At 34.9% G+C, this 27,162-nt stretch overlaps 1 protein-coding gene across 1 annotated transcript; it reads right to left on the bottom strand.

Annotated features, from left to right (window-relative positions):
* Nucleotides 1-302: 302 nt before the first annotated feature.
* Nucleotides 303-26,516, bottom strand: LOC141298298 (protein TANC2-like). Its single transcript, XM_073828803.1, has 7 exons — nucleotides 26,465-26,516; nucleotides 23,727-23,888; nucleotides 23,511-23,618; nucleotides 13,957-14,105; nucleotides 10,264-10,426; nucleotides 6,519-6,761; nucleotides 303-370 (listed from the first exon to the last, which is right to left on the bottom strand). Exons 1-7 carry the CDS (start codon nucleotides 26,514-26,516, stop codon nucleotides 303-305), a joined length of 945 nt encoding a protein of 314 aa, XP_073684904.1.
* Between the last annotated feature and the right edge of the window lie 646 nt (nucleotides 26,517-27,162).

Below are 27,162 nucleotides of genomic sequence, written 5' to 3'. Positions count from 1 at the left end.
TGCAGTTGAAGCGTTTCCAAAATGTTAGCCAAAAACTGTAGGCAATTTCTCAGTAATTTTCACCCTGGTTTGTCTCACAAAAACACATGTTTGATTCAGACCAGATTACAATCACAAAGCGATTTCCACCAAACCTAGTTCCTTCCAAACAGGGCTTTAATCTCTGGTTTCTCTTACTAATGGAGTCTCGCAGCGTTGGGCTCGGCTCTCTGCGGCCGGTGGGACTCCGCAAACACGCATTAGTATTACTTCAGCTCGCTCCGATACTATTAGGTTACATTAAGCCCTGCGTTACTACCGGCTCAGCATTGAAAAGACATCCAGACGGCCACCGTGGAGATTTGTCTGATTGTGATTCTGACTGACTGATCTAAGAGACACGTTACCATACATGTTTAATGAGTACATCTGCTCCCACCATCCCGACCGCCACGGCCCGACCTGAATAAACAATCATCGCTGTCTGTGAACGAGACAAACCAATGCACTCAATACATTCACAAAATTATGATATGATTCACTCACCCTCATATCACTACAAACATGCAACACTTTCTTTCTCCGATGGAGGACTTAGAAGAATATACTTTTCCATATAGTCAATGGAGACTGGAGCTGTCAAGTTTGAAAATTGATAAAGTAACATGAAAACATCATTAAAAATCATCCATAAGACTCATGCGCTCTATTCCAAGACTTATGAAGCCATGTGATCACTTTGTGAGACGATTTTTCTCTGCTGTATTCTTGTCAAATTCGGTGGTTGTAATATGTGACCCTGGACCACAAAACCAGTCATAAGGGTAATTGAAAACTGAAAAAGCTGAATAAATAAGCTTTCCATTGATGTATGGTTTGTTGAGATAGGACAATATTTGGCTGAGATACAACTATTTGAAAATCTGAGGGTGCAAAAAATCTAAATACTGAGAAAACTGCCTTTAAAGTTGTGCAAATGAACTTCTTAGCAATGCATATTACTAATCGAAAATTATGTTTCGCTATATTTATGGTAGAAAATTTACTAAATATCATCTCTACATAATATCCTAATGATCGTTGGCATAAAAGAATGATGTTTAATTTTGACCCATGCAATGCATTGTTGGCTATTGCTCCAAATATACCTGTGCTACTTAAGACTGGTTTTGCGGTCCAGGGTCACATATGGTTTAATCTCAGGAATGATGGCACTTTGTAGTGCATTGTTCACTTCTCTAATGAATTCCTAAGTCTTAAAATATGCTGCCAAGTTGACCACCCTTAAGTTGATTTCAGGGTGTTTTTTTGTCATTTTTGGCTTGACAACCTTCATTTTTATTCAATTTACTAAATAAAATGAATGGACAAGATGGTTATAAATGAATGCAAAAAAAGAGAACACTTTTTTTTGTGTTAAACAACAACAAAGACAATAGATTATTTAAATACCAAGAAAAAAAAAACATTCCAAAATCCCAAATTAAATTAATAAAAACCTCAACATTAATATACAGTTATGAATTATAATGATTTTGTCCACTTCTTATATAGATGTATTTATTTTTAAGCATTTTTCAGCCTTACAACCTTCATTCAGTTTATTATTTGTTACCCTGGACCACAAAAACAGTCATAAGTAGATTTATTTAGGGGTATATTTGTAGGGGTCAAAAGTATTGATTTTCCTTTTATGCCAAAAATTATTAGGATATTAAGTAAAGATCATGTTCCATGAAAATATTTAGTAAATTTCCTACCAAAAATGTATCAAAATGTAATTTTTGATTAGTGATATGCATTGCTAAGAACTTCATTTGGACAACTTTAAAGGGGATTTTCTCAATATTTTTTGCACCCTCAGATTCCAGCTTTTATTTTAATAGTTGTATCTTGCCCAAATATTATCCTATTCCAACAAACAATATATGTTGTATAAAACTGAATACAAATTAAGGCTTTCAAGCTCAAAAATGACAAAAACAAACAAAACAAAAAAATGTAAATCAACGTAAGGGTGGTCAATACAACTTGGCAGCATATTCTTAGACTAGTACATTCATTAGAGAAGTGAACAATGCTCTACAAAAGTCATGTGGACTTATGTGTCAACAACATTTGATACCAAATGCTATTGGTGCCTGAGATTAAACCATATGCGATTCTGGAGCACAAATCCAGTCTTAAGTACTATGGGTATATTAGTAGCAATAGCCTGGGTCAAAATTATTGATTTTTCTTTTTTCTTTTATGCCAAAAATCATTAAGATATTAAATAAAGATCATGTTCCATGAATATATTTAGTACATTTCCTGCAACAAATATATCAAAACTTAATTTTTGATTAGTAATATGCATCGCTAAGAACTTAAAGGGATGGTTCGGAGTGGATTTGACTTCATTGCTATGTACTCCGAAGCCCATGTAAATACCCCGTCCGAAAGCTTTTTTACCTTTGGGAAAAGCACGTAAAAGTCCTCCTACTACATCTGTGTGCATGTCAACTTGTAGGTGGACTTTTACGTGCTTTTCCCAAACCAGGGAAGTGACGTCGACGTGTCGCCATTTGTAGTTTTTGAGACTAGTAGGGATCGGGTAACAGTTGTTTCTAAAACACTCATGGTGGACTTACAAATTTTCCGATGCAGCGTTTTGTGAGTACATACCCTGTTTACACTACTGTAGAAGTTTGGTAAGATTACGTGCACGTTTAGTGGTGCAATTTACGAGATACATCAGATGTTCCATGTACGGCTGCAGCAAGCCATTCGAAAAACTCTGATATCTCCCTCAATGTTTGACTAAGGTAAAAAAGCTTTTGGATGGGGTATTTACATGGGCTTCGGAGTGCATACACTGCAAAAAATGCTTTTCTTACTTAGATTTTTTGTCTTGTTTCCAGCCAAAATATCTAAAAATTCTTAAAACAAGAAGCATTTTCTAGACGAGTAAAAATTATTGTCTTGTTTTCAGAAAAAACATGTCAAAATTAAGGGTGTTTTAGCTTGAAACAAGCAAAATAATCTGCCAATGGGGTAAGAAAAATAATCTTGTTTTCTGTTTGAAATTAGGTTTTTTTCTTACCCCATTGGCAGATTATTTTGCTTGTTCTAAGTAAAAAATCACTTACTTTTGACTTGTTTTTTCTGAAAACAAGAAAATAATTTTTACTCGTCTAGAAAATCCATCTTGATTTAAGAATTTTCAGATATTTTGGCTGGAAACAAGACAAAAAATCTAAGTAAGAAAAGCATTTTTTGCAGTGTAGCAATGAAGTCAAATCTACTCCGAACCATCTCTTTAATTTGGACAACTTTAAAGGCAATTTTCTCAATATTGAGATTTTTTTGCACCCTCAGATTCTAGATTTTTTTTTTTTTGAAAAGTTGCATCTCGCCCAAATAATGTACTATTCTTACAAACCATATGTGATGTATACATCTCAATGTAAAAAAAATTGACCCTTATGACTGTTTTTTTTGGTCCAGGGTCACATATCGAAAGAGCAGCCATACTGTAATATTCTCCAAAAATTCACCTTTTGTGTCACACAGCACTGCAAAAATGCTCAAAAGGATTTTCTAGACAAGTAAAAATTATCTTTTTGTTTTCTTGAAAAAACAAGTCAAAATTAAGTGAGCTTTTGCTTATTTCAAACAGAAAATAAGATTACTTTTGCGTACCCCATAAGCAAAAATGCACTTAAATGTGACTTGCTTTTTCTGAAACCGAGACAATAATTCTTCCTCATCTAGAAAATTCTTCTTGATTTGAATACTTTTAGATATTTTGGCTGGAAACCAGACAAAAAAATCTAAGTAGAAAAGCATTTTTTGCAGCGAGGTCCACAAAGCTCCTGACGACGAGTAAATAACGGCAGAATTGTCAATTGTGCGTTAACTTAATTCTGTAGACATCCATCAAATAAAACTGCACGCTTCCAGGCTGATCCGCACAGCTTGCCGCAGCCAGATTTACAATACGATTAATGCCGCTGTCAGATTTGTGTGGTTTTTCAGAGCAACTGCATCCGTCCTGATCAGGAGCGTGAATACCAGCCGTTTTCTCCATTAAGAAATAATCTTTTGCATCACTTGCCCTTTCGAGAGCCACTTTCCTTTGAGATAACCATAACTCATTGCTCTCTCCCTCGCCTAAAAACACTTCTTCTCATAAATACAACAATGCTGATTACTTGGACAATAACACAATCAGCCAGCAATGAAGAGGCGCTGCGTTATATAAGAGACATATCAACATCATCAGACAGATTTAGCTTTTACTTCAGGGAGCGCTATTCCACAAGGCTCATCATTACCGCCGCTATTAGACGCCTCTTATCTCCTGTTAACGCCGCCCCGGCAGTGCAGAGCTAAAACATGTAGTCCGTGACCCGGCCGATTCCTGATTCCGTCACTAACCGCGCTTTGAGATGATTGAGATGAGCTGGGATTGCGCTCAAGAGTGAGATTGTTCTGACCCGATTGAACACGGGAAAGTGCATTAACCTGGACATCAGGGTCAGAACACAATCAAGAACACCTTTCAAACTCCTTCTGAATTCAATTTGAATATAAGGACGCTGACTCAAACAGAATGACATTTAAAGAAACATCTGATTGCTCAGTATGAGTCGCCCATAAGTGTATACAGTAGAGGTCAAAAGTTTACATCCTCCTTTCAAAATCTGCAAAATGTTAATTACTTTATCAAAATAAGAGTGATCATACAAAATGCATGTTATTGTTTATTTAGTACTGACCTGAATATAAAATGTTTACATAGTTGAATTTATAAAAGCGACCCTGTTCAAAAGTTTACATCCCCTTGATTCCTAATACTGTGTTGTTTCCTGAATGATCCACAGCTGTGCTTTTTTTGTTTAGTGATAGTTGTTCATGAGTCTCTTGTTTGTCCTGAACAGTTAAACTGCCTGCTGTTCTTCAGAAAAATCCTTCAAATTTGTTGGTTTTCCAGCATTTTTGTGTTTTTGAACCCTTTCCAACAATGACTGTATGATTTTGAGATGCATCTTTTCACACTGAGGACAACTGAGGGACTCATATGCAACTATTACAGAAGGTTCAAACACTCACTGATGCTCCAGAAGGAAAAAAACATGCATTAAGAGCCGGGGGTGAAAACTTTTGTAATTTGAAGATTAGGATAAATGTAACTTATCTTCTGTAGCTTCTGAAGGGCAGTACTAAATTAAAAAATAGCATATTTAGGCAAAATAAGAAAAATTTACACATCTCCATTCTGTTCAAAAGTTTTCACCCCCAGCTCTTAATGCATGTTTTTTCCTTCTGGAGCATCAGTGAGTGTTTGAACCTTCTGTAATAGTTGCATATGAGTCCCTCAGTTGTCCTCAGTGTGAAAAGATGCATCTCAAAATCATACAGTCATTGTTGGAAAGGGTTCAAATACACAAAAATGCTGGAAAACCAAAGAGTCTGTGCATCCTGAAGGATTTTTCTGAAGAACAGCAGGCAGTTTAACTGTTCAGGACAAACAAGAGACTCATGAACAACTATCACTAAACAAAAAAACACAGCTGTGGATCATTCAGGTGAACAACACAGTAATACATTTTTGAACAGGGTCATTTTTATAAATTCAACTATATGCAATCAACTGTTATGTGAAATCTCTTATTCAGGTCAGTACTAAATAAACAATAACATGCATTTTATATGATCCCTCTTATTTTGATAAAATAATTAACATTTTGCAAATTCTGAAAGGGGGATGTAAACTTTTGACCTCAACATGACATGTTCTAGTGTATTTCATTGTTGTGTGAATTGATTTTGCTTTCAAATTCCAATTCAACATCCTGTGGTTTGTGTTCAATTCATTTCAAATTCCAAAAGTCATGAACTGAAACAGAACCAGTTCTAATGCTCTGAATGTTTCTCAACCCTGTACGCCACGTTTTAGTGATCAACATGACGTCCAAAAACATCATTTGTTGTGAGTTTGGGATTTGCCGCAGGAAGCTGTTCCCCAAGCAGAGCGTTTGTTATGAGCATCGAGTGGCTCAACAGGAAATCACAATCATCACTCACTGGAAAAAAAATGCTTATCTTACTTAGATTTCTTGTCTTGTTTCCAGCCAAAATATTTAAAAATTCTTAAATCAGGGAGGATTTTCTAGACAAGTAAAATTATTTACTTATTTTCAGAAAAAACAAGTCAAAATGAAGTGAGTTTTTGCTTAGAACAAGCTAAATAATCTACCAATGGGGTCAGCAAAAAAAAAATTATTTCAAATAAAAAACAAGATTATTTTTCTAACCCCATTGGCAGATTATTTTGCTTGTTTCAAACAAAAACGTACTTAATTTTGACTTGTTTTTTATGAAAACAAGACCATTTTTACTCGTCTAGAAAACCCTTCTTGATTTAAAATTTTTTAGATAATTTTGGCTGAAAAGACAAAAAATCTAAGTAAGAAAAGCAGTTTTTGCAGCGATGATAGAGAAAGATAATTAACACCAGCAATCAAGCAGAGGAGGCGGGGCTTCAGACTCACCTGCCACTGAGTTGGGGCGGGGCATGAGGTAGAGGGGGGTGGGGTGAGAGGAGTAGTGGGCGGAGCTAGGCTCTGGGATCTTGTTGAGGCTGTAAGTGGAGGCTGCCATGTTCTCATCCACACGATACAAGCTGGAGTCCAAAGTGGATCTGTGCGAGTGCCAGTGCTTCAGACTGCTGCCTCGAGAGCTGTCTCCGTGTTTCCCGCCCCTGTCCATCGGCTCCGAGTAACTGGTCAGGGTGGCTGGGAAAAGAGAAGAAAAGATAAAGGAGAGAAGCTGTCAGGATTGTGCTTCATACAGGTTTTTTCGTGCAAAGCTGTGACAAGAAAATTCAGTTGGAAAGGATCATTTCCCTGGAGGACTGTGAGGAGCTGGATTTGAATACTGTATGAAAAGTGATTGCACCAATTAAGCTCTTGCAGAAGCGCTTGTTTTTTGAGCATCATTTGGTTTGATTTTCAGTGCATTATCTTTAGATATGTCTGACAAACGCCTTCAAAATATCTTTACAGCCGAAGAGAGACATTTTTGCGACACTAGTTGCATTAGTGGGAATGCAACATCTTTGTTTCAATGATTTTTTTTCATCACCCATGCGTTCATTTTTCAGTGTGAGAATGCAAATTGTACTACTAATACTATGAAACAGAACTGAAAAGTAGAATTATGTGAAATGGGACACAAACAGTATAACTGGAGGTTTAACTAAAAAAAAATGGCACTACTTAAAGGAGAGGTTCACTTCCAAAACTAAAATGTACGGATAATTTAGTCACCCCCTTGTTATCCAAGGTGTTCATGTCTTTCTTTCTTCAGTCGTAAAGAAATTATGTTTTCTCTCCTTATAGTGGACTTCTATGGAGTTTATATGCCGCTTCAAAGGGCTCTAAACAATCCCAGACAAGTCTTATCTAGTGAAAGGATCAGTTATTTTCGTAAAAAATTGACAATTCATTTACCTTTTAACCTCAAATGCTTGTCTTGTCTAGGTCTGTGTGAACTCTGTGTATTCTGGTTCAAGACAGTTAGGGTATGTCAACAAACTCCCGTCTCATTTTCTTCTCTAACTTTAAAATCATCCTACAGTACATCTCTGCAGAAGTATTGACCCAGTGTTTACAAAGTGAACATGCAAAGAAGATCAAATGCCTTTTACAAAAAGAAGCGAAAACAGCGATGTAGGACGATTTTGAAGTTGGAGGAGAAAGTGAGATTGGAGTTTGTTGACGCACCCTAACTGTCTTGAACCAGAATACACAGAGTTCAGGCAGAGCTAGACAAGATGAGCATTTTAGGTTAAAAAGTAAATAAATTGTAATTGTTTTAAAAAAATATAAACAATCGTTTCACTAGATAACTTTCTTCTTTTTTGGCTGGGATCATTTAGAGCCCTTTAAAACTGCATTTAAACCACATTTTGGAAGTTCAAACTCGGGGCACCATAGAAGTCCACTATATGGAGAGAAATCCTGAAATGTTTTCCTCAAAAAACATAAATTCTTTACGACTGAAGAATGAAAAACATGAACATTTTGGATGCAAGTGGGGTGAGTACACGATCTGTAAATTTTTGTTCTGGAAGTGAACAACTTTTTTAATATTGGTGCATTGAAGTCATGTTAGAAAGATCATATCTATGACTTGAACTCAGTGAATGTCAATACAGAGTCATAATTATGAAATTTAAACTTTCTTTAAGCCCAAAGTTTCCAAGTTGGTGGAGTGTCAGTGAGAAAACATGTTGGATCTAAGTTGTATGTACAAATACAATAGCATTGTAAATTTTATGATAGAATATATGATGAGTCAATCACAGCACTTTCATAAATTTAATAAAAACATAAAAAAACTTTTTTTTTTGTAGAAAACACTTGAAATCCTAACTTCTAAATACACACGTCCCAGAAGGATTTAAATGCATCATAAAACATCAACAGAAGTCCCGACTTTCAGTCAGAAGAACCAGATTTAAGTAAAAGCATCTGATTTATACTCAAGCACATGGATCAGGCAGGATTAGCTGGACCAGCTTGAAATATACAGATTTTATCGTGATTTTAACTATATCTATAATCTTAAACAGTTTTTGAGATTTCAGTGTTTCCTCATTCAAGTAGATATGAGCTGTAATAACAAGCCTACTACTTCTATGAAAAATAGCAGGCCAGGTGACACATAAAGACACATTCTTTAAGAATGGTTTTGGGAACATATTGAATTTTGTTGTACAAAAATAAACCTACTTCAAACTAAAAACTTAAGTTCAGTTGCTGCCTTATTTAAAGATTAATCAAACTGTCAAAAAGTAATTTCAACTCAATTTAATTAAGCTGACATAAAAAGTCAGAATCAAGTATAAGTTTTAAAAAAGTAAACTTGATGAGTTAAATTAAAGAAAAACATGTTACTATGTTACAAAAATGTAGGAACTGCACAACTATTTAATGTTAATGAAACATTTGTTTTTATATCACTACTGCTGTTTTTTTTTTAAATAAATACTTTTTTTTTTTTTTCAAAAGTAACAGTAAAAAATGTATAGAGTTGCAAACTATTTCTGTTTCAAATATGTGACCCTGGACTACAAAACCAGTCGGATTCATTTATTTGAAATTGCAATTTCTTTTTACAAGCTGAATAAATAAGCTTTCCATCGATGTATGGTTTGTTAGGATCGGACAATATCTGGCTGAGATACAAAATATTTGAAAAGCTGCAATCTGAGGGTGCAAAAAAATCTAAATATTGAGAAAATTGCCTTTAAAGTTGTCCAAATGAAGCTCTTAGCAATGCATTTACTAATCACAAATTAAGTCTTGATATATTTACAGTAGACAATTTACAAAATATCTTCATAGAACATGATCTTTACTTAATATCCTAAAGATTTTTGGCATAAAAGAAAAAGCGATAATTTTGATCCATACAATGTATTTTTGGCCATTGCTACAAATATATCCATGCTACTTAAGACTGGATTTGTGCTCCAGAGTCACATATTTGCACTATATATATATATATTTCTATTTATCACAGAATTGTGAAAATACAGACAATACAGTCAACATTGCTAATAATCAAAAATGTTTTTAAGCAGCAAATCAGTATATTGGAATGACTTCAGAAGCATCATGTGACACTGAAGACTGCAGTAATGATGCTGAAAATGCAGCTTTGATCACAGATTAAAAATACATTTTAATAGAGATTCACTTAGAAAACAGTTATTTCAAAATATTATTATAATATATTAAATTTTAAAATACTTTAAAAAACATACCGTATATAGTTTTATTTTTACATTTCAATTTTAGTTAAATTCGCTATATTTTTGTCATTTTTATTAGTTTATTTAGTTTTATTAGTACATCAAGTTAAAAATTAGAAATGTTTTCTTGGCACATCATTAAAATAAAATTTCAATGGACATATATTTATTTATTTCAAGCAACTTTTTATGATTAAAAAAATTGTTTATATTAACCCTGATATGAATTATTAAAGCTGATCACTAAAAATTATCCAAGAGCCACTGAAAATATTGGAAGGGCCAGTAAAAAAAAATTTTTAGGTCTGAATAAAGCATAAAAATAAATAATTAATTGACTGATTCATTTTCGGGGGTGAAGTTTTGTTTGGTTTGTTTGGCTGTTCTAAATTGTAATAATATTTCATATTTTTAACAAATGCAGCCTTGCTAAGAAGAAAAGCCGAAAGCTGCATGTGAGCGTGTGAGTGACTGACCGATGATGCCGCTGTCTCTGCTCTCCAGGGTGGATGAGGGGCTGGTGACGGCGTGTCCCGGAGCGGCAGGAGGAAGAGTGGAGCAGGGACTGCAGGCGGGAGGCGAGGCGGTGCTGCTGGTCAGGGTGGAACACGGACTCATCCTGCCGCTCACTCCTAAACCCTGCACACAAAACCTTTGCTCTCAGTGCACGCTCGTGTTGACCAATTCATCTCCGTCAGCTCAGGAAGTGGGCAGCCTGGCAGCAGGAAGTCCTCTCTCTCTGCCGCTGTCGGTTCGGGTTAGGTGGGCACCGAGGCCCCAGGCGGGCCATAATGAAGCGTGGCACGGCTAATCTGCCCACTCCCACCATTAGCATCTAACATCACAACAGGCAAAGCACCTCGCCTTAAAACACTCACAACCACTTAAGGTCAGAGTGACAGTCCACACACACACACACACACACACACACACACACACACACACACACACACACACACACACACACACACACACACACACACACACACACACACACACACACACACACACACACTCACACACACACTCACACACACACACACACACACACACACACACACACACACACACACACACACACACACTCACACACACACACACACACTCACACACACACTCACTCTCTCTCTGTGGTTATTCAACACTGTATTCCTGTTGTAAGCTCAGGATTGCATGCAAACATGAGGAAACTGGGCTGAATGCATTCTGAAAACTGCTGCATCAACAAAACGAATAGCAAAAGGCTGTCTTTATGTAATTCCCTAATTAGAGGTGAACTCATTTGAATGCCAAATGTGGCCTCTTCTCTGCAGGAGGGAAAGATCTTTTTTTTTTTTTTAAATCTCAAAGAATTTTGAGTTTTAAATGTGAAAAGTGTGGAAAATTTCTGCATCGTGGTGTTATTTTCATGACAATTAATCAATAAATATATCTATTTTATAAACAAAATCTTTGGTTTTTCAGCATTTTTGTGTATTTGAACCCTTTCCAACAATGACTGTATGATTTTGAGATGCATCTTTTCACACTGAGGACAACTGAGGGACTCATATGCAACTATTACAGAAGGTTCAAACACTCACTGATGCTCCAGAAGGAAAAATCATGCATTAAGAGCCGGGGGGTGAAAACTTTTGAACAGAATGGAGATGTGTACATTTTTCCAATTTTGCCCAAATATCATATTTTTTTCATTTAGTACTGCCCTTCGGAGGTTGCTTACATGTTTTCCAGAAGTCAAAATATGTTAAATTTATCCTGATTTTCAAATTACAAAAGTTTTCACCCCCGGCTCATAATGTGTGTTTTTTCCTTCTGGAGCATCAGTGAGTGTTTGAATCTTCTGTAATAGTTGCGTATGAGTCCCTCAGTTGTCCTCAGTGTGAAAAGATGCATCTCAAAATCATACAGTCATTGTTGGAAAGGGTTCAAATACACAAAAATGCTGGAAAACCAAAGGATTTGTGGGAGCTGAAGGATTTTTCTGAAGAACAGCAGCAGTTTAACTGTTCAGGGCAAAAAAAAACACAGCTGTGGATCATTCAGGAAACAACACAGTATTAAGAATCAAGGGGATGTAAACTTTTGAACAGGGTCACTTATAAATTCAACTATTATATGAAAACATCTCTTATTCAGGTCAGTACTAAATATAAACAATAACATGCATTTTATATGATCCCACTAATTTTGCTAAAATGATTAACATTTTGTAGATTCTGGAAGGGGGATGTAAACTTTTGCCCTCAACTGTACAAAAACAATAAATGTAAATTTATTTGAACACGATTTGAACAATAACTAAATTCATCAAAAATTAGTTGATTGTAATGAGCATTTTTACATTCTTTCAGTGTATGTTACACACAAAATGATCTAATTATCAAAATCATTTTAGTGGCATTGGCCAAATTACTGACACAGTTACTAGGTTTTGAGGACTTAAATGTTTGAGTGTAACATTTAAATCATTTAGTCATTTGCAAACATGCTATTGTCCTAAAACAGTGACAAATGCACTATCAATTTAGACAACATTACTGATTAAAAAAATGGGCCAAAGCCATCGATAAAAACTAACATTATGACACACTATTACTACAAACATTACCATTTTACAGCATGACTAGGAACAATACGAATTACAGAAACACTCAAAAGTAAAATATCAGGAAAAATTACAGTAATTGTTGGGTAAACATATTGGTCATGAAAATAATGACACAAAAATACATCTGCAAAAAATGGTGCTGAATAAGCTTCACTTTCTTAAGGGCAGACACTGCAGGCAAAAACACATCTGTCATCAAGTTTGAGATTTTGGGCTTTTTGGTGTTTCATAAAGTGTTTTCTCAGACTAGTGGAAAGAAAACACCCAAAAGACACTGTTAGGTCTTTCTTTTATAGCACTTTATCTATTTGTGTCAATAGATTTCAATTACAATCCATATTTTTAAAGGCCAAGAGTTGTTTCTTCTACACTGAGCCATAAATCTCCACTTCAGCAGCACTTACACACACCACACTTTACATTTGTATTCCTGACTACATCCTGAAGGTTTTTACAGAGGGATTTGTTCATACAGAATTTGCTTGATTTTACACATTTTATTCCCCCAAAAATGGTAAAAAAATATATTGTTTCCTAAATGATAGAGTGACAAAGTGAGATACTAAAAATCCCCTCTGGAAAAACATTTGACTCTAATATGTGAAAAAAATTAAACAAGAATTTTGTGTTTGTCCATTGTTTAGATTTTTGTACTATAAATGTATGCAAATTAGTGCATATTTAATTAAATAATGGCTTATTTGCATATTTAACCCTAACATTTTAGAAAACTTGTAATACAAAAAATGTTTGCAATTATCAATGTAATCAATCAACTATTAGTTTTTTACTTTTTACCCCATTCACCCGCAGTGTCTCGCCTTAATATGTCAGAATGTCAAACATTAGTCTTTTGATTTTAAGGCCTTTCTGAGTTTCTTCTATATCATAAGGAGCTGTATATTTACAGCAGGAGGTGAAGTTAAATAACCCAATAAAATACACTGTTAGGTCTTTCTTTTCTAGCACTTTATCTATTTGTGTCAATAGATTTCAATTACAATCCATATGTTTAAAGGCCAAGAGTTGTTTCTCCTACACTGAGCCATAAATCTCCACTTCAGCAGCACTTACACACACCACACTTTACACTTGTGTTCCTCTCTATATCCTGAAGGCTTTTACAGAGGGATTTGATCAGATATAATTTGCTTGCGTTTATACATTTTACTCCCCCCAAAAATGGTAAAAATGTATTGTTTTCTAAATGATAGAGTCTGATTCTAATATGTAAAAAAAAATTAACAAGAATTTTGTGTTTATCCAGTGTTTCGATTTTTTGTACTAGAAATGTATGCAAATTAGCGCAGATCTCATTAAATAATGGCTCATTTGCATATTTAAACCTTTTTAGAAAACTCGTAATACAAAAAATGTTTGCAATTATCAATATAATCAATCAACTATTAATTTATTTTTACCCCATTCACCCGCAGTGTCTCGCCTTAATGCGTCAGAATGTCAAACAGTAGTCTTTTGATTTTAAGGCCTTGCTGAGTGTCTTCTATATCATAAGGAGGTGTATATTTATAGCAGGAGGTGAGGCTGAATAACCCACCTGTGCGTCATCAGGCTCCTCCATGCTGTACTGCGGCCCTGGAGGCCCCTCGCTCACTTTATCTCCAAGTAGGAAGCCAAGGCGAGTCATCAACGTGTTCGCTGCCTCGTCCACTGAGGGAGGGGGGCCGAGATCTGCACCTAACCCCCCTAAACAGAGACAGACAGAGACAGAAATTGAGTGAAACCAGCAAACTAGCTCACCGCAATAGAAAAACTTAATTGCAAGCTTCACATCTTATGAGAACTATATGATGATTATGTATTCCGCATGAAAACTCAGCCGTTCACTAAGTGATTTCCCACAGATCTTAAATGACACCTCACCCTCAGAGCCACTTCAATATCTCTCTGTGTTCCCTTAGCCATAAATTCAGCCTGCGCTCCTTCTGTATGTACAGAGACTGACAGAGACATGAACTACATCAGCCGCTATATAACCAGCTCACAGCCCACGGATACAGAGAGAGCTGGAGGAGCAACGCTTGTCAAGAAGACATACCGGTTTAAACTGCTTCAAGACTTTCATTTTCAGCTTATTTCAGCCTTACTGTCAGAGAAACACAGGAGAATAGATTGAACAATAGAATGACTTAACCTATAATCCAATAATCCATGGTAAAATGAGTGTAACACACTGCTTTTATAAAATGTATATATGCCAATTCACAATCCTGCTGAATCAAATACAATAGGCCACTGAATAAAAAAATAATAAAAAATGTTATTATTCTGCCTTTTTTTTTTAGAAGTAAGATTATTTAAGTAATGTGACTATTGTGAGATATAAACTTGCATTTCTGAGAAATAGTCAGAATTGTGATCTAAACCCACAACTGTGAGAAGCAATGTCAGAATTGCAAGATATGAACTCACAAATATGAGAAATTAAGTCTGAATTGCAAGATATAAACTCGCAAATCTGCATTTTTTTCCGAATTGTAAAATACAGTATAAATTCACAATTTCGAGAAATTAAGTCAGAATTATGTGATATAAACCCACAATTATGAGAAATAAAATCAGAATTTCAAGATAGATTGAACAATAGGCTGACCTAACCTATAATCCAATAATACATGGTAAAATCAGTGCAACACACTGCTTTTATAAAATGTATATATGCCAATTCACAATACTGCAGAACAAAATAAAATAGGCCACTGAATAAAAAAGGTTGTTATCTCACAATTATGCATTTTTTTTCTCAGAATTGTATCTTACAATTGTGAGAAGTAATGTCAGAATTGTAAGATATTAACTCACAAATCTGTGAAATGAAGTCAGAACTGCGAGATATAAACTAGCAAATCTGCATTTTTCAGAATTGTAAGATATAAATTCTCAATTGTGAGAAATTGAGTCAGAATTGTGTGATGTACACTCAAAATTGTGTGAAATGAAGTCAGAATTGCACGATATAAATTCACAATTCGGACTTTTTCAGAATTATAAGATATAAATTCACAATTGCGAGAAAAAGTCAGAATTGTGAAATAAACTTACAACTCTGAGAAATGAAGTCAGAATTTTGATATAAACTCACAATTAAATAAAACAGTTTTTTTTTTTTTTAGAGAAGCAACGCTTGTCAAGAAGACATACCGGTTAAAACTGCTTCAAGACTTTCATTTTCATCTTATTTCTGCCTTACTGTCAGAGAAACACAGGAGGATAGATTGAACAATAGAATGACCTAACCTATAATCCAATAATCCATGGTTAAATCAGTGTAACACACAGGCTTGAGTTGTTTATTGCTTTTATAAAAGGTATATATGCCAATTCACAATACTGCTGAATCAAATACAATAGGCCACTGAATAAAAAAATAATAAAAAAGTTCATTTTTCTGCCTTTTTTTCAGAATTGTAAGATAAATTCGCAATTGCGAGAAATTAAGTCAGAACTGTGTGATGTACACTCAAAATTATGAGAAATGAAGTCAGATTGCAAGATATAAATTCACAATTGCGAGAAATAAAGTCATAATTGTGAGATATAAACTCGCAACTAAATAAAACAGTTTTTTTTTTTTTTTTTTTTGAGAAGCAACGCTTGTCAAGAAGACATACCGGTTAAAACTGCTTCAAGATTTTTATTTTCATCTTATTTCTGCCTTACTGTCAGAGAAACACAGGAGGATAGATTGAATAGATAGAATTACCCCAACCTATAATCCAATAATCCATGGTTAAATCAGTGTAACACACAGGCTTGAGTTGTTTATTGCTTTTATAAAAGGAATATATGCCAATTCACAAAACTGCTGAATTAAATAAAATACGCCACTGAATAAAAAATATAAAAAGGTTATTGCGACTTGTTATTTCACAATTTTGACTTTTTTTCTCAGAATTGCGTGATACAAACTTGCAATTCTGACTTTTTTCAGAATTGTAAGATTTAAACTCGCAGTTCTGAGAAATAAAGTCCGAATTGTGTGATATAAACTCACAAATTCAAGAAAAAAGAATTGTCAGATATAAACTCACAGTTGCCAGAAATAAAGTCAGAATTGTGATATAAACTAGCAATTCTGAGAAATAATGTCAGAATTGTGAGATTTAAAGTAGTAATTCTGAGGATTTAAGTCAGAATTGTGTGATGTAAACTTGCAATTTTGAGAAATAAAGTCAGAATTGTGTGATTGCAATTACCTTTCCCCCCCATTTTTTATTCAGTGGCAGAAATGGGCTTCCATAATTATTACGCCTTACACATTATTATATAACGTGCATCAGTTGAATATTTAGACTCATTTTTAAGAGACTTAAAAAAGGGCTCCTACAATCAGACTCCGTAAGTATCAATTAAACAATTGATTTTGATTATGTGGTTTAATGTCCGATGTAAAATCTGAGTCCCGAAGCAAAACCAGTTCTGAAGCTCAGCCCTGAGCCAAGTTTAGTCACGCCAACACAAACAGAAGGAGTTTACCATTCATTCACAGAAAAGCAGCAGAAACTGAGAGTGACAGAGAGTGAGAGAAAGGTGAGAGACAACGCAAATCAACAAACCAAAACACACCTGTTCCCTGACATGCCATCCCTTCAAAACATCTCCCATGAATCCGGCGTGCGGCACGTCCAGCAGATAGACAACGGAAGAGAGAATGAACACACAACCACCACCACACGTCTGGGAGGAACCACTCTCATGTGTGTGTGTGTGTGTGTGTGTGTGTGTGTGTGAGTGGGGCGTGTTCCTAATGAGTCTTCAGTGAAACATTCAGCTGTTTTGGTAAGGTCAGAGGTGGACAGTCCTGCCCCACAAAACAATCCAGCATTGAATAAAGATCAGAAAACAAAGCTAATGAGAGGACAGCTGTACTGCTCTGTTCACAGCTCCAATCTTCACTCGTGTGGCACTCAAACTTCAACACATTCCTCACTAAATTCCTTGCAAGAATTTTTGGTAACACTTTATTCTAAGGACAAGTTCTCACTATTAACTACACTTTTAAAAATAAAGGTGCTTGACCTTCAAGCGATGCCATAGAAGAACCATTTTTGATTCCACAAAGAACCATTCAGTCAAAGATTCTTTAAAGGAGAAGTCCGGTGTGATATTGACCTAAAGTGTATTGAATCATGATACCGAGTGTGAACATACCTTGCATATCTCATCTGGGTTTGTGTCCTGCTGTCCGAAATCTGGGGTTAGTTAGCCGACGCTAACAACAGGTGGACAATGAGGGTGAATATGGCATCGGAGTAGCCATGTAAATAAGTCGAGTGACGAGCAGGAAGGAAACTATAACCTGATAAGTTCCTTCCTGCTTTTCTTACTTCGATTTCCAGATTTTACTTTCGTCTTGTTTCCAGCCAAAATATCTAAAAATTTTAAATCAAGAAGGATTTTCTAGACAAGTAAAAATTATTGTCATGTTTTCAGAAAAAAAAAAAAACAAGTCAAAATGAAGTGTGTTTTTGCTTAAAACAAGCAAATTAAACGAATTTAACAAAATTATTTTTCTTACCCCATTGGCAGATTATTTTGCTTGTTTCAAGCAAAAACACTCTTAATTTTGACTTGTCATTTTCTAAAAACAAGAAAAAATATTATTTAAGTTGATTTAAGAATTTTTAGATATTTTGGCCGGAAACAAGACAAAAAATCAATTAAGAAAAGCTAAAAAGCTGTCTAAGAGAAAGACTTGAGATATTAAAGAGCTCATTAAATAAACTATAAATAGGTCAACATGCATTGCTTTTTCTTACTTTTTTTTGTCTTATTTCCAGCCCAAATATCTAAAAATTCTTAAATCAGGAAGGATTTTCTAGACGAGTAAAAATTATGGTCTTGTTTTTAGAAAAAAACTAGTCAAAATTAAGTGTTTCTGCTTGAAATAAGATAATTTTTCTTACCCCATTGGCAGATTATTCTGTTTGTTTCAAGCTAAAACTCACTTCATTTTGACTTGTTTTTACTGAAAACAAGAAAAGAATTTACTCGTCTAGAAAATCCTTCTTGTTTTAAGAATGTTTTAGTTATTTTGGCTGGAAACAAGTCAAATTTTTTTTTTTTGCTTTATACAATAAGTAATCCATCTTTCTTCCTGTCTATACTTTCATTTAACCTGTTCCTACACACCGTGAGAATGAAATTCCCCTTCCTGCACAACAACAACAACAGACAAACCAGACCAACAGCTTTCCTCAATGAGCCCGTAGCAATAACGCATGATCTGATACAATCTCCAGAGCTTGAACAACTGACCCAGAGTCAACATCAAACAGGCGTCTCAACTTGTCTAGCGACACACCCTCCGCAAACCTGTCGTATTAACACTCCAAAACATCATGGGAACAACAACAGCACACCGCTTCGATCCCAGCGCTCATACAGCGTCTAAAAATAGCATCTAGGTAGGCAGCAGACTGCATTCTGAAACATACATGTCTAGGTTTATGCATATGGAAAGAACCGCAGCATTTTTTGCTCTCATTTTTCCTAGAGTACTTCCTCTAAAGCAGCGTGTCTGTGTGATACAGTCAGATTACGCTGAGCTCAACTGAACATGTATTTAAGGGCCTGTAATGGACAGGTCAGACCTGACTGACAGGCGGCACACACTTCAACTCATAATGACTCCACGCCAAATTCCTTTCCTCTCTGTTCTGGGGAAGATGATGAAATGAGAGTCTCTGGATTTGTCGGTTATATAAAACTGTGCATTTGTGTGTGTGTTTGTGTTTGCGCACAGGTTTCAGTGAGAATGTCAGAGCTGGAAATGCATCTATACATAGACAGTCACAGCACCCACGCGCCTACCTCAAATACACTGCGGAGCTGCTATCTATAGGGACAAACGCTCTGTGACGTGTTCAAACACATATGCTGGAACATCTAAGAAACATCGCTTCCTGTGAGATCATTAGGATCGCTGGATATAGATATAAATGCATTTTGATACTTTATTATGTTCAATAAACATCCCCAAAAAGGTTTGAAGAAACATCCCCAAAAAAGGTGATTTGTTTCATTAAGAGGAAACATTGTTACATTCAAACAGTCTCTGTTGCCAAGGAGATTCAAAATGCACAATTCAAAACATAAAATACAGTAAAACTGTTGTTCAAATGATCAAGTTTTCGTTGTTGTTACTGTTTGTGAAGAAACAAAAGAAAGGAAGATATTCAATACTACAATTTAGACGCATCAATATGAAAATACTATTAATAAATCAATAACATTGGTCTACTAACATTTCGTTTTTTATATAATATAAATACATACAAATATATGTTATTTTTAAAGATAAAAATATAACATTTTATATATTATAAATATATTTCCATATATTTGGGGTTTCTTTTTTTATAGAAATTATAACTTTTATTCAGCAAGAATGCATTAAATTGATCCTGTTGTTTTAGTATCATTTAGATACACTGCCGCTCAAAAGTTTGGGATCAGTAAGATTTCTAATGCTTTTTAGAAGAGACTTTTTTGCTTATCAATGCTGTGTTTATTTAATAAAAACTGTGATATTATAAAATGTTAATGCGATTTAAAATAGTGGTTTTCTATTTTAATATACTTTAAAATATAATTTATTTTTGTGATCAAAGCTGAATTTTGATAAATAAAACATTAACAAGAACAGCATTTATTCAAAATAGAAAACGTCTTTCTTTTTGAGTTTGGAGTTTCTTTTATTCTCTCTTTGTAAGAAATAAATACTTTTATTCAGCAAGGATGTGTTAAATTGATAGAAAGTGATAGTAAAGACTTATATTGCTAGAAAAGATTTCCATTTTGAATAAATGCTGTTCTTTTTTAACTTTTTTATTCATCAAAGAATCCTGAAAAAAAGTATCACAGGTTCCAAAAATTTTTAGCAACACAACTGTTTTCAACATTGATAATAAATCAGAATATTAGAATGATTTCTGAAGGATCAAGTGACGCTGAAGACTGGAGTAATGATGCTGAAAATTCAGATTTGCATCACAGAAATAAATTATATAGTATATTAAAATAATAAAATGTTATTTTGAATTGCAATACTTTTTCATAATATACATTTTTTTTCTATCAAATACATGGAACTTTGATAAGTATAAGAGACTTTTTTTTGAAACATTAAAAATCATAATGATACCAAATTTTTGAGCGGCAGTGTACATATGTGTGTGTGTGTGTGTGTGTGTGTGTAAAAAAAAAAAAAAAAAAATTATATATATATATATATATATATATATATATATATATATATATATATATATATATATATATATATTAACCTTTTTTTCTAGCCTTGGCAACTACCTGAAATTAAAGAGAAGTTTTATTATTTTAGTTTAGTTTAATTAAGTTCAGTTATTGTATTGTATTTTATTTCAGGTAACAGTATTGTTTTATGGTTTTAATTTTAACTATAATAACCCTGAATTGATCAAATGTGGCGGTAAAGACATTTATAATGTTTCAAAAGATTTCTATTTCAAATAAATGCTGTTCTTTTGAACTTTATATTCCTCAAAAATCTTGAAAATAAAAATAGTTTCATGGTTAACACAAAAGTATGAAGCAGCACAACTGTTTTTAACATCAATAATAATCGTAAATGTTTCTTGAGCAGCAAATCAGCATATTAGAATGAAGACTGGAGTCATGATGCTGAAAATTCAGCTTTGATCACACTAACAATATAAAATTACAATAAAAACAGTTCATTTGAATGGTAATAATAATATTTTAGTAACAATATTTTTTAAACTTGCTGTTTTATTGTATTTTTACTAGGGCCGGGACTCGATTAAAAAATTTAATCTAATTAATTAGAGGCTTTGTAATTAATTAATCGAAATTAATCGCATTTTAATCGCATATTTTATTTGACCTGAGAACAGTGAGAAGTAAGATTTTTACATGGATTTTTAGTATACCATTGAATAATGACTGAATACATAAGCTTAAGCAACAAAATATTGTTTATTTTTGTTCAACCAAGTCCAACAGACCAGTGTAATATTGCCATTAAGTGTAGCAAGAGGCACGTTCTTTAACGAGTCTTTCATGCCGAGAACTCTGCTCTTGTGTTTGCTTAATTATGCATTTAAACGTTAATGACCAAACCTATCATTATAAATGTTGCTGCACATGGAATATAACGTGGATAACATTTAAAAAATATTTTTTATCAGGTTACGTTACACACTGATTATTTATCACTCAAACCCCTTTCTCTACCTGTCCGTTGGTCGCGCATATCCTCCATGTTTGTAGTTTTTTAACACTTTTTATGCGTGTTTGTAGTTCTAATCGAATCCTCGTTCACGGCGCAGTGTGTTGCGGGCAATATTAGCCGTTAAGAGTGTGCATTGATCGTTAAGTAGTAGACCAACCGGGAATCTTTGGAATACTTTTTTAAACATACTACGATTTGGGACGTACAATACTATTTAGGACGGACGAAGCTTGTCTGAACGCTAGTTGGTGCTCCAGTATAATCGGTCCGCCGAATCTCATTCAGTGAGAAACGTTCCGCGGTGCAAAACTAAGTGCGATTAAAATGCGTTAAAAAAAAATTAACGCGTTATTTTTGTGTAATTAATTAATCTAAATTAACGCATTAAAGTCCCGGCCCTAATTTTTACACAAATAATTGCAGCCTTGGTAAGATTTTAAAATGTTAATGCTTCTTGTGTCAGATCAAGGCTGCATCTCATTACTAGTTTTACTTGATCTTAGTGCTGCGCTCGACATGCCAGATTATGACATACTCAGAGATCAATTACAAATCTATACAGGTATTTAAGGGCAGGCTTTAAGATGATTTAGATCCTACCTGTCAGACCGTTATCACTTTGTTTACTTAAAGAGGAACTCACCTCAAGTGCCTCAAGGCTCAGTCGTAGGCCCTCTGCTGTTTTCTTTCAATGTTGAAAGAAACATTTTAAAGAAATGTATTACTAAAAATTAGAATTAAATGCAGTTAGTTGAATGTATAAGTAGGACTGCAGTACATTATATGCCATCTTATAATGCATTTTTTTCTCTTTAAAATATGGTTAAAGAGTATTTATGGTACACTGAAATATATGTCAAATTAATTTCTTAGAAACTTGTATGTCATGCATTTAAATATATTTGCATTTAAATATTAATGCAATTAAGTAATTGCAATATTAACTTTTCAACATAATATCAAAAATACTCAACTTTTAAAAAATTCTAATCAAGTATTGCGTATGTTTTAGTATGCAAGTCAAAACATCAAAATTAATGCAAATCTACAAAGCATGACAAAACATGATTAAAATGTAATTTTAAACATTATGAACAACAATTAAAACAATAATAAAACAACAAAATCTTTAATTTGACATAAGTGCATTTTTTAAAAGTGTACTTAAGTATGTTAAGAAACAGCCATAAAAGTGACTCTTTCATAATATTATCAATTAGCAAGTACAGTTTTTTCAAAAGTATGCTTATAAAATCTGAAGTACACAACAAGTGCGCTTCTTTTTCACAAAGGTAAATTAGCAAAAATTCAATGCAGTTGCAAGTGAAGATTAAATGTTGCAATGACAAAATATTGCACTAAATCAAAAGTTCAAATGTTACAAATAAGTTACAATATACGTTACAATATTGATGTTGCAATACTGGTGTTGTTACAATAAAGTAACAATTTTGAAATATGTTGATGATTATATTATTTTGTCTTTTATCTCAGTATTCCTATCAATGTTGTATAAGGGTTTTTTACATATAATTGTAACCCTAGACTGTGATCAAACTGTTTAAAACAGCTGGGCTAAGATATATAACAATTTTTATGACTGGAGAAATATGTTAATTTAATATACTCATTATCACACCGCTCACAATTGTGACCGACTATAAAAGAATATTTTTCAAACACTTTTCAAAAAAAATAATTATTGATTATTTCAAAGGGATACTAATGACATGATTTGGATATTTTCATGTCTGGGAAAAAAATTGGGGTTAAACGAGTTAAGTAGTGTTTTGCATCTCGTGATCATATCATATGCACTTTGACAATCAAACAACTGATTGGTTGAAATGACCCACATTCCCCGTGAGAGAGGCCATGCAGATGGGAGAATAAAGCATAAAGCACTTCCTTGTCCTTCCTCCTCCTCCTCCTCCTTCCGCTTCTGTCATCCTCACATTCCTGCGCTACGGAGAAGACAGATGGTTGCTATGGCAACAGGCCGTGCGGTAGGAAGGGTGGCTGTATTTTCCCGGGAGTGGGCATGTTGTCTCTCTCAGTGTTTTTTTTTTCACTTTTTTCCCGCATGCTCGCCCAGCGGGAGCGGCCACCAAACGCCAGCACTGTGGCACAGGTGCGAGTATGAGAGATTCGGAGTCTGGCAAAAGACATGCTGTACAGATTTATCATCCACTGAGAGTCACGGCGGGTAGTGAAAGAGCAAACCGAGCTGCATCCTAAACAACAGAGATGAGGAGATGGAGGCTCAGTACAGGCCGGCTGACTCACGCTGAAAACGATTCCAGTCGTTACTCATCTTTCTCACACACACACAGACCCTGTGGTGGGACAGCATCTGGAAAGCTTGCAAATCACATCAAGCAGCTCCAAAATTTGGCTGAATTTTAAACAGATATGATTTCAGAAATTGATTTGATTGGGCTACAAACAGATATACTACAAAAGTAAGAAATATATAATATAATATAATATAATATAATATAATATAATTAGGGGTGGGCATAGATTAATTTTTTTAATCTAGATTAATCTAGATTAAATTTTGGAATTAATCTAGATTAATCTAGATTAAAATGGCTAATTTGAATTCTGCTGAAGGCATTCAGAATATGTGTGCTACCCAAATAATGACTAAACATGTTACACCGTACTTTTATTTTGACAGGTTGCCGTGAAGTTTCTGTGTATACAGTATGACATGATGCTAGTTTTCTCAAATGAAACGGTATAAGTGACACTCACAGCAGTTTTGGAGATTGAGTTTATCTGTTCATGTGAGATGCAAATGCCAAAAATTACCGGGAGCGTCACGTGTGTTTCAGTATGCGTGTAGTAAAAGCGCGTCTCCACCATTCATAGTATGAATTTCATACATACAGCTAGGCAAACGGAACATACCGGATTCATATTAAAACGGTCTTTTTGCATTTCAGTTTTCACAGACACTAGTCCATATCGCGATTTGAATTAAGTGACAGACCATATTTGATTTATGAATCCAAAAACGACGAATTTACGTGCCATTTCGCTATAGTAGATTCGGTTTTTATGAATGGAGGACAACGTGATCCCGTCTGTGTTTTGGCGGAGGAGACATAAACGCGCGACCATATTCTATTAGTCTTTAGTATACATCCGCGTTAAACTATCAAGGTGAAAGTCATCATAGCTTGCGTAGTTTAGACCCAGCTCCCAACCCAAATTTGAGAATAGATTAACGGCAATATTTTTTTTATCGCCCGATAAAAGTCTCACGTTAACGCAGCACGTTAACGCCGATAACGGCCCACCACTAAATATAATATATAATTATTATTGAAATGCCTAGTTCTGCCATGAAACTCTAGATGGCGCAGGCTGATGGGTTGTTAATGTAACTGATGATATCACAGAGTTATACGACTTGGCACAAGCTGATTGGTTCATGTTGCATACGCAACCAATGAGCATTCACTTGGCGCGCTTTCAGAGTTCCTCTGAAACCCTCCACCTTCCCCAGCTCCACCTGTATAGATCTGCTCTGGGTCATTTTATGCAATTTGTGCAGCAGCAGTATGTCTTAAATACTCACAGAACCGTATCTCCATATGCTTTGGCAGTAGCAAGTTCTGTACTTGCAGCAACAGCAATAATCTACAACTACAGCAATAACCAACAGCAGCAGTGTAGCAGATCTATTCAGCCAAGACCAAATACATTAACACTGTCATATCCATTAGCAAGCTAAACTTTTCAGAGAGCTGTCATGACAGAACTAAATATATACAGTGACGAAAAAAGTTATTTAATCCCCTGCTGATTTTGCCCACCGACAAAGAAATAATCAGCCTATATTGTTATAGGTTTATTCCAGAAAAAATCCAGAAAAATGCATTTCAAAAAAGTTATAAATTGATTTGCTTTTTAATGAGTGAAATAAGTATTTGACCCCTTCGCAAAACATGACTTCGCTAAACCCTTGTTGGCAATCCCAGAGGTCAGATGTTTCTTGTAGTTGTCCAGCAGGTTTGCACACATCTCAGGAGGGATTTTGTCCCACTCCTCTTTGCAGATCCTCTCCAAGTCATTAAGGTTTGGAGGCTGACGTTTGGACACTCGAACCTTCAGCTCCCTCCACAGATTTTCTATGGGGTTAAGGTCTGGAGACTGGCTAGACCACTCCAGGACCGCAATGTGCTTCTTCTTGAGACACTCCTTTGTTGTCTTGGCTGTGTGTTTTGGCTCATTGTCATGCTGGAATACCCATCCACCACCCATTTTCAATGTTTCTCACCTGAGATTTGACAGTACATCTCAAACGTCCCTTTGATGTGGTGCAGTTGTCCTGTCCCCTTACCAGAAAAACACCCCCAAAGACTAATGTTTCCAGCTCCATGATTGACGGTGGGGATGGTGTTCTTGGGGTCATAGACAGCATTCCTCCTCCTCCAAACACAGAGAAGATCAAATTTGGTCTGATCTGACCACAACACTTTCACCCAGTTCTCCTCTGAATCATTCAGATGTTGATTGGCAAACTTCATTTGGGCTGTACATGTGCTTTCTTGAGCAGGGGACATTGTGGGCGCTGCAGGATTTCAGTTCTTCTGTAGTGTGTTACCAATTGTTTTCTTGGTGACTATGGTCTCAGCTGCCTTGAGATCATTGATGAGATCCTCTCGTGTAGTTCTGGGCTGATTCCTCAGCGTTCTCATGATCATTGAAACTCCACGAGGTGAGATCTTGCATGGATCCCCAGACCGAGGGAGATAGACAGTTATTCTGTGTTTCTTCCATTTGCCAATAATCGCACCAACTGTTGTCTCCTTCTCATCAAGCTGCATGGCGATGGTCTTGTAGTCCATTCCAGTCTTGTGTAGGTCTACAGTCTTGTCCCTGACATCCTTGGACAGCTCTTTGGTCTTGGCCATGGTGGAGAGTTTGGAATCTGATTGATTGACTGCTTCTGTGGACAGGTGTCTTTTATACAGGTAACAAGCTGAGATTACGAGCACTCCCTTTAAGAAAGTCAGTCTGTTACCTGTATAAAAGACACCTGGGAGCCAGATATCTTGCTGATTGATAGGGGATCAAATACTTATTTCACTCATTAAAATGCATATAAATTTATAACTTTTTTTGAAATGCGTTTTCTTTTTTTTTTGTTATTCTGTCTCTGTGTTCAAATAAATCTACCATTAAAATTATAGACTGATAATTTCTTTGTCAGTGGGCAAACAAAATCAGCAGGGAATCCAATTTTTTTTCCTCACTGTATATATATATATATATATATATATATATATATATATATATATATATACACACACACACACACACACACACACACACACACACACACACACACACATATATATATACAAACACACACATACACATACACACACAACAGTAAGATCAGTAAGATTTTTGATGTATTTTAAATAAGTTTGTAATGCTCATCAAGGCTACGTTTATTTGATCAAAAATACAAAAAAAAAATGTAAATGT

The sequence above is a fragment of the Garra rufa genome, chromosome 22 (assembly GCF_049309525.1).
Source record: "Garra rufa chromosome 22, GarRuf1.0, whole genome shotgun sequence".
In the NCBI taxonomy this organism is placed as follows: Eukaryota; Metazoa; Chordata; class Actinopteri; order Cypriniformes; family Cyprinidae; genus Garra; species Garra rufa.
Note: the sequence above shows the minus strand (reverse complement) of the source record. Positions and strands in the feature narration are given on the sequence as shown.

What these genes read in the sequence shown, in the direction of transcription:
- LOC141298298 (XM_073828803.1), bottom strand. Translation starts at nt 26,516, where the DNA reads ATGGACTACAAGACCATCGCCATGCAGCTTGATGAGAAGGAGACAACA. An exon ending in GGCGAGCATGCGGGAAAAAA is followed by an intron (nt 23,619 to 23,726) that starts GTGAAAAAAAAA and finishes TCTTCTCCGTAG; the next exon opens with CGCAGGAATGTGAGGATGAC. An exon ending in CCGCCCCAACTCAGTGGCAG is followed by an intron (nt 371 to 6,518) that starts GTGAGTCTGAAG and finishes CGTGTCTCTTAG; the next exon opens with ATCAGTCAGTCAGAATCACA.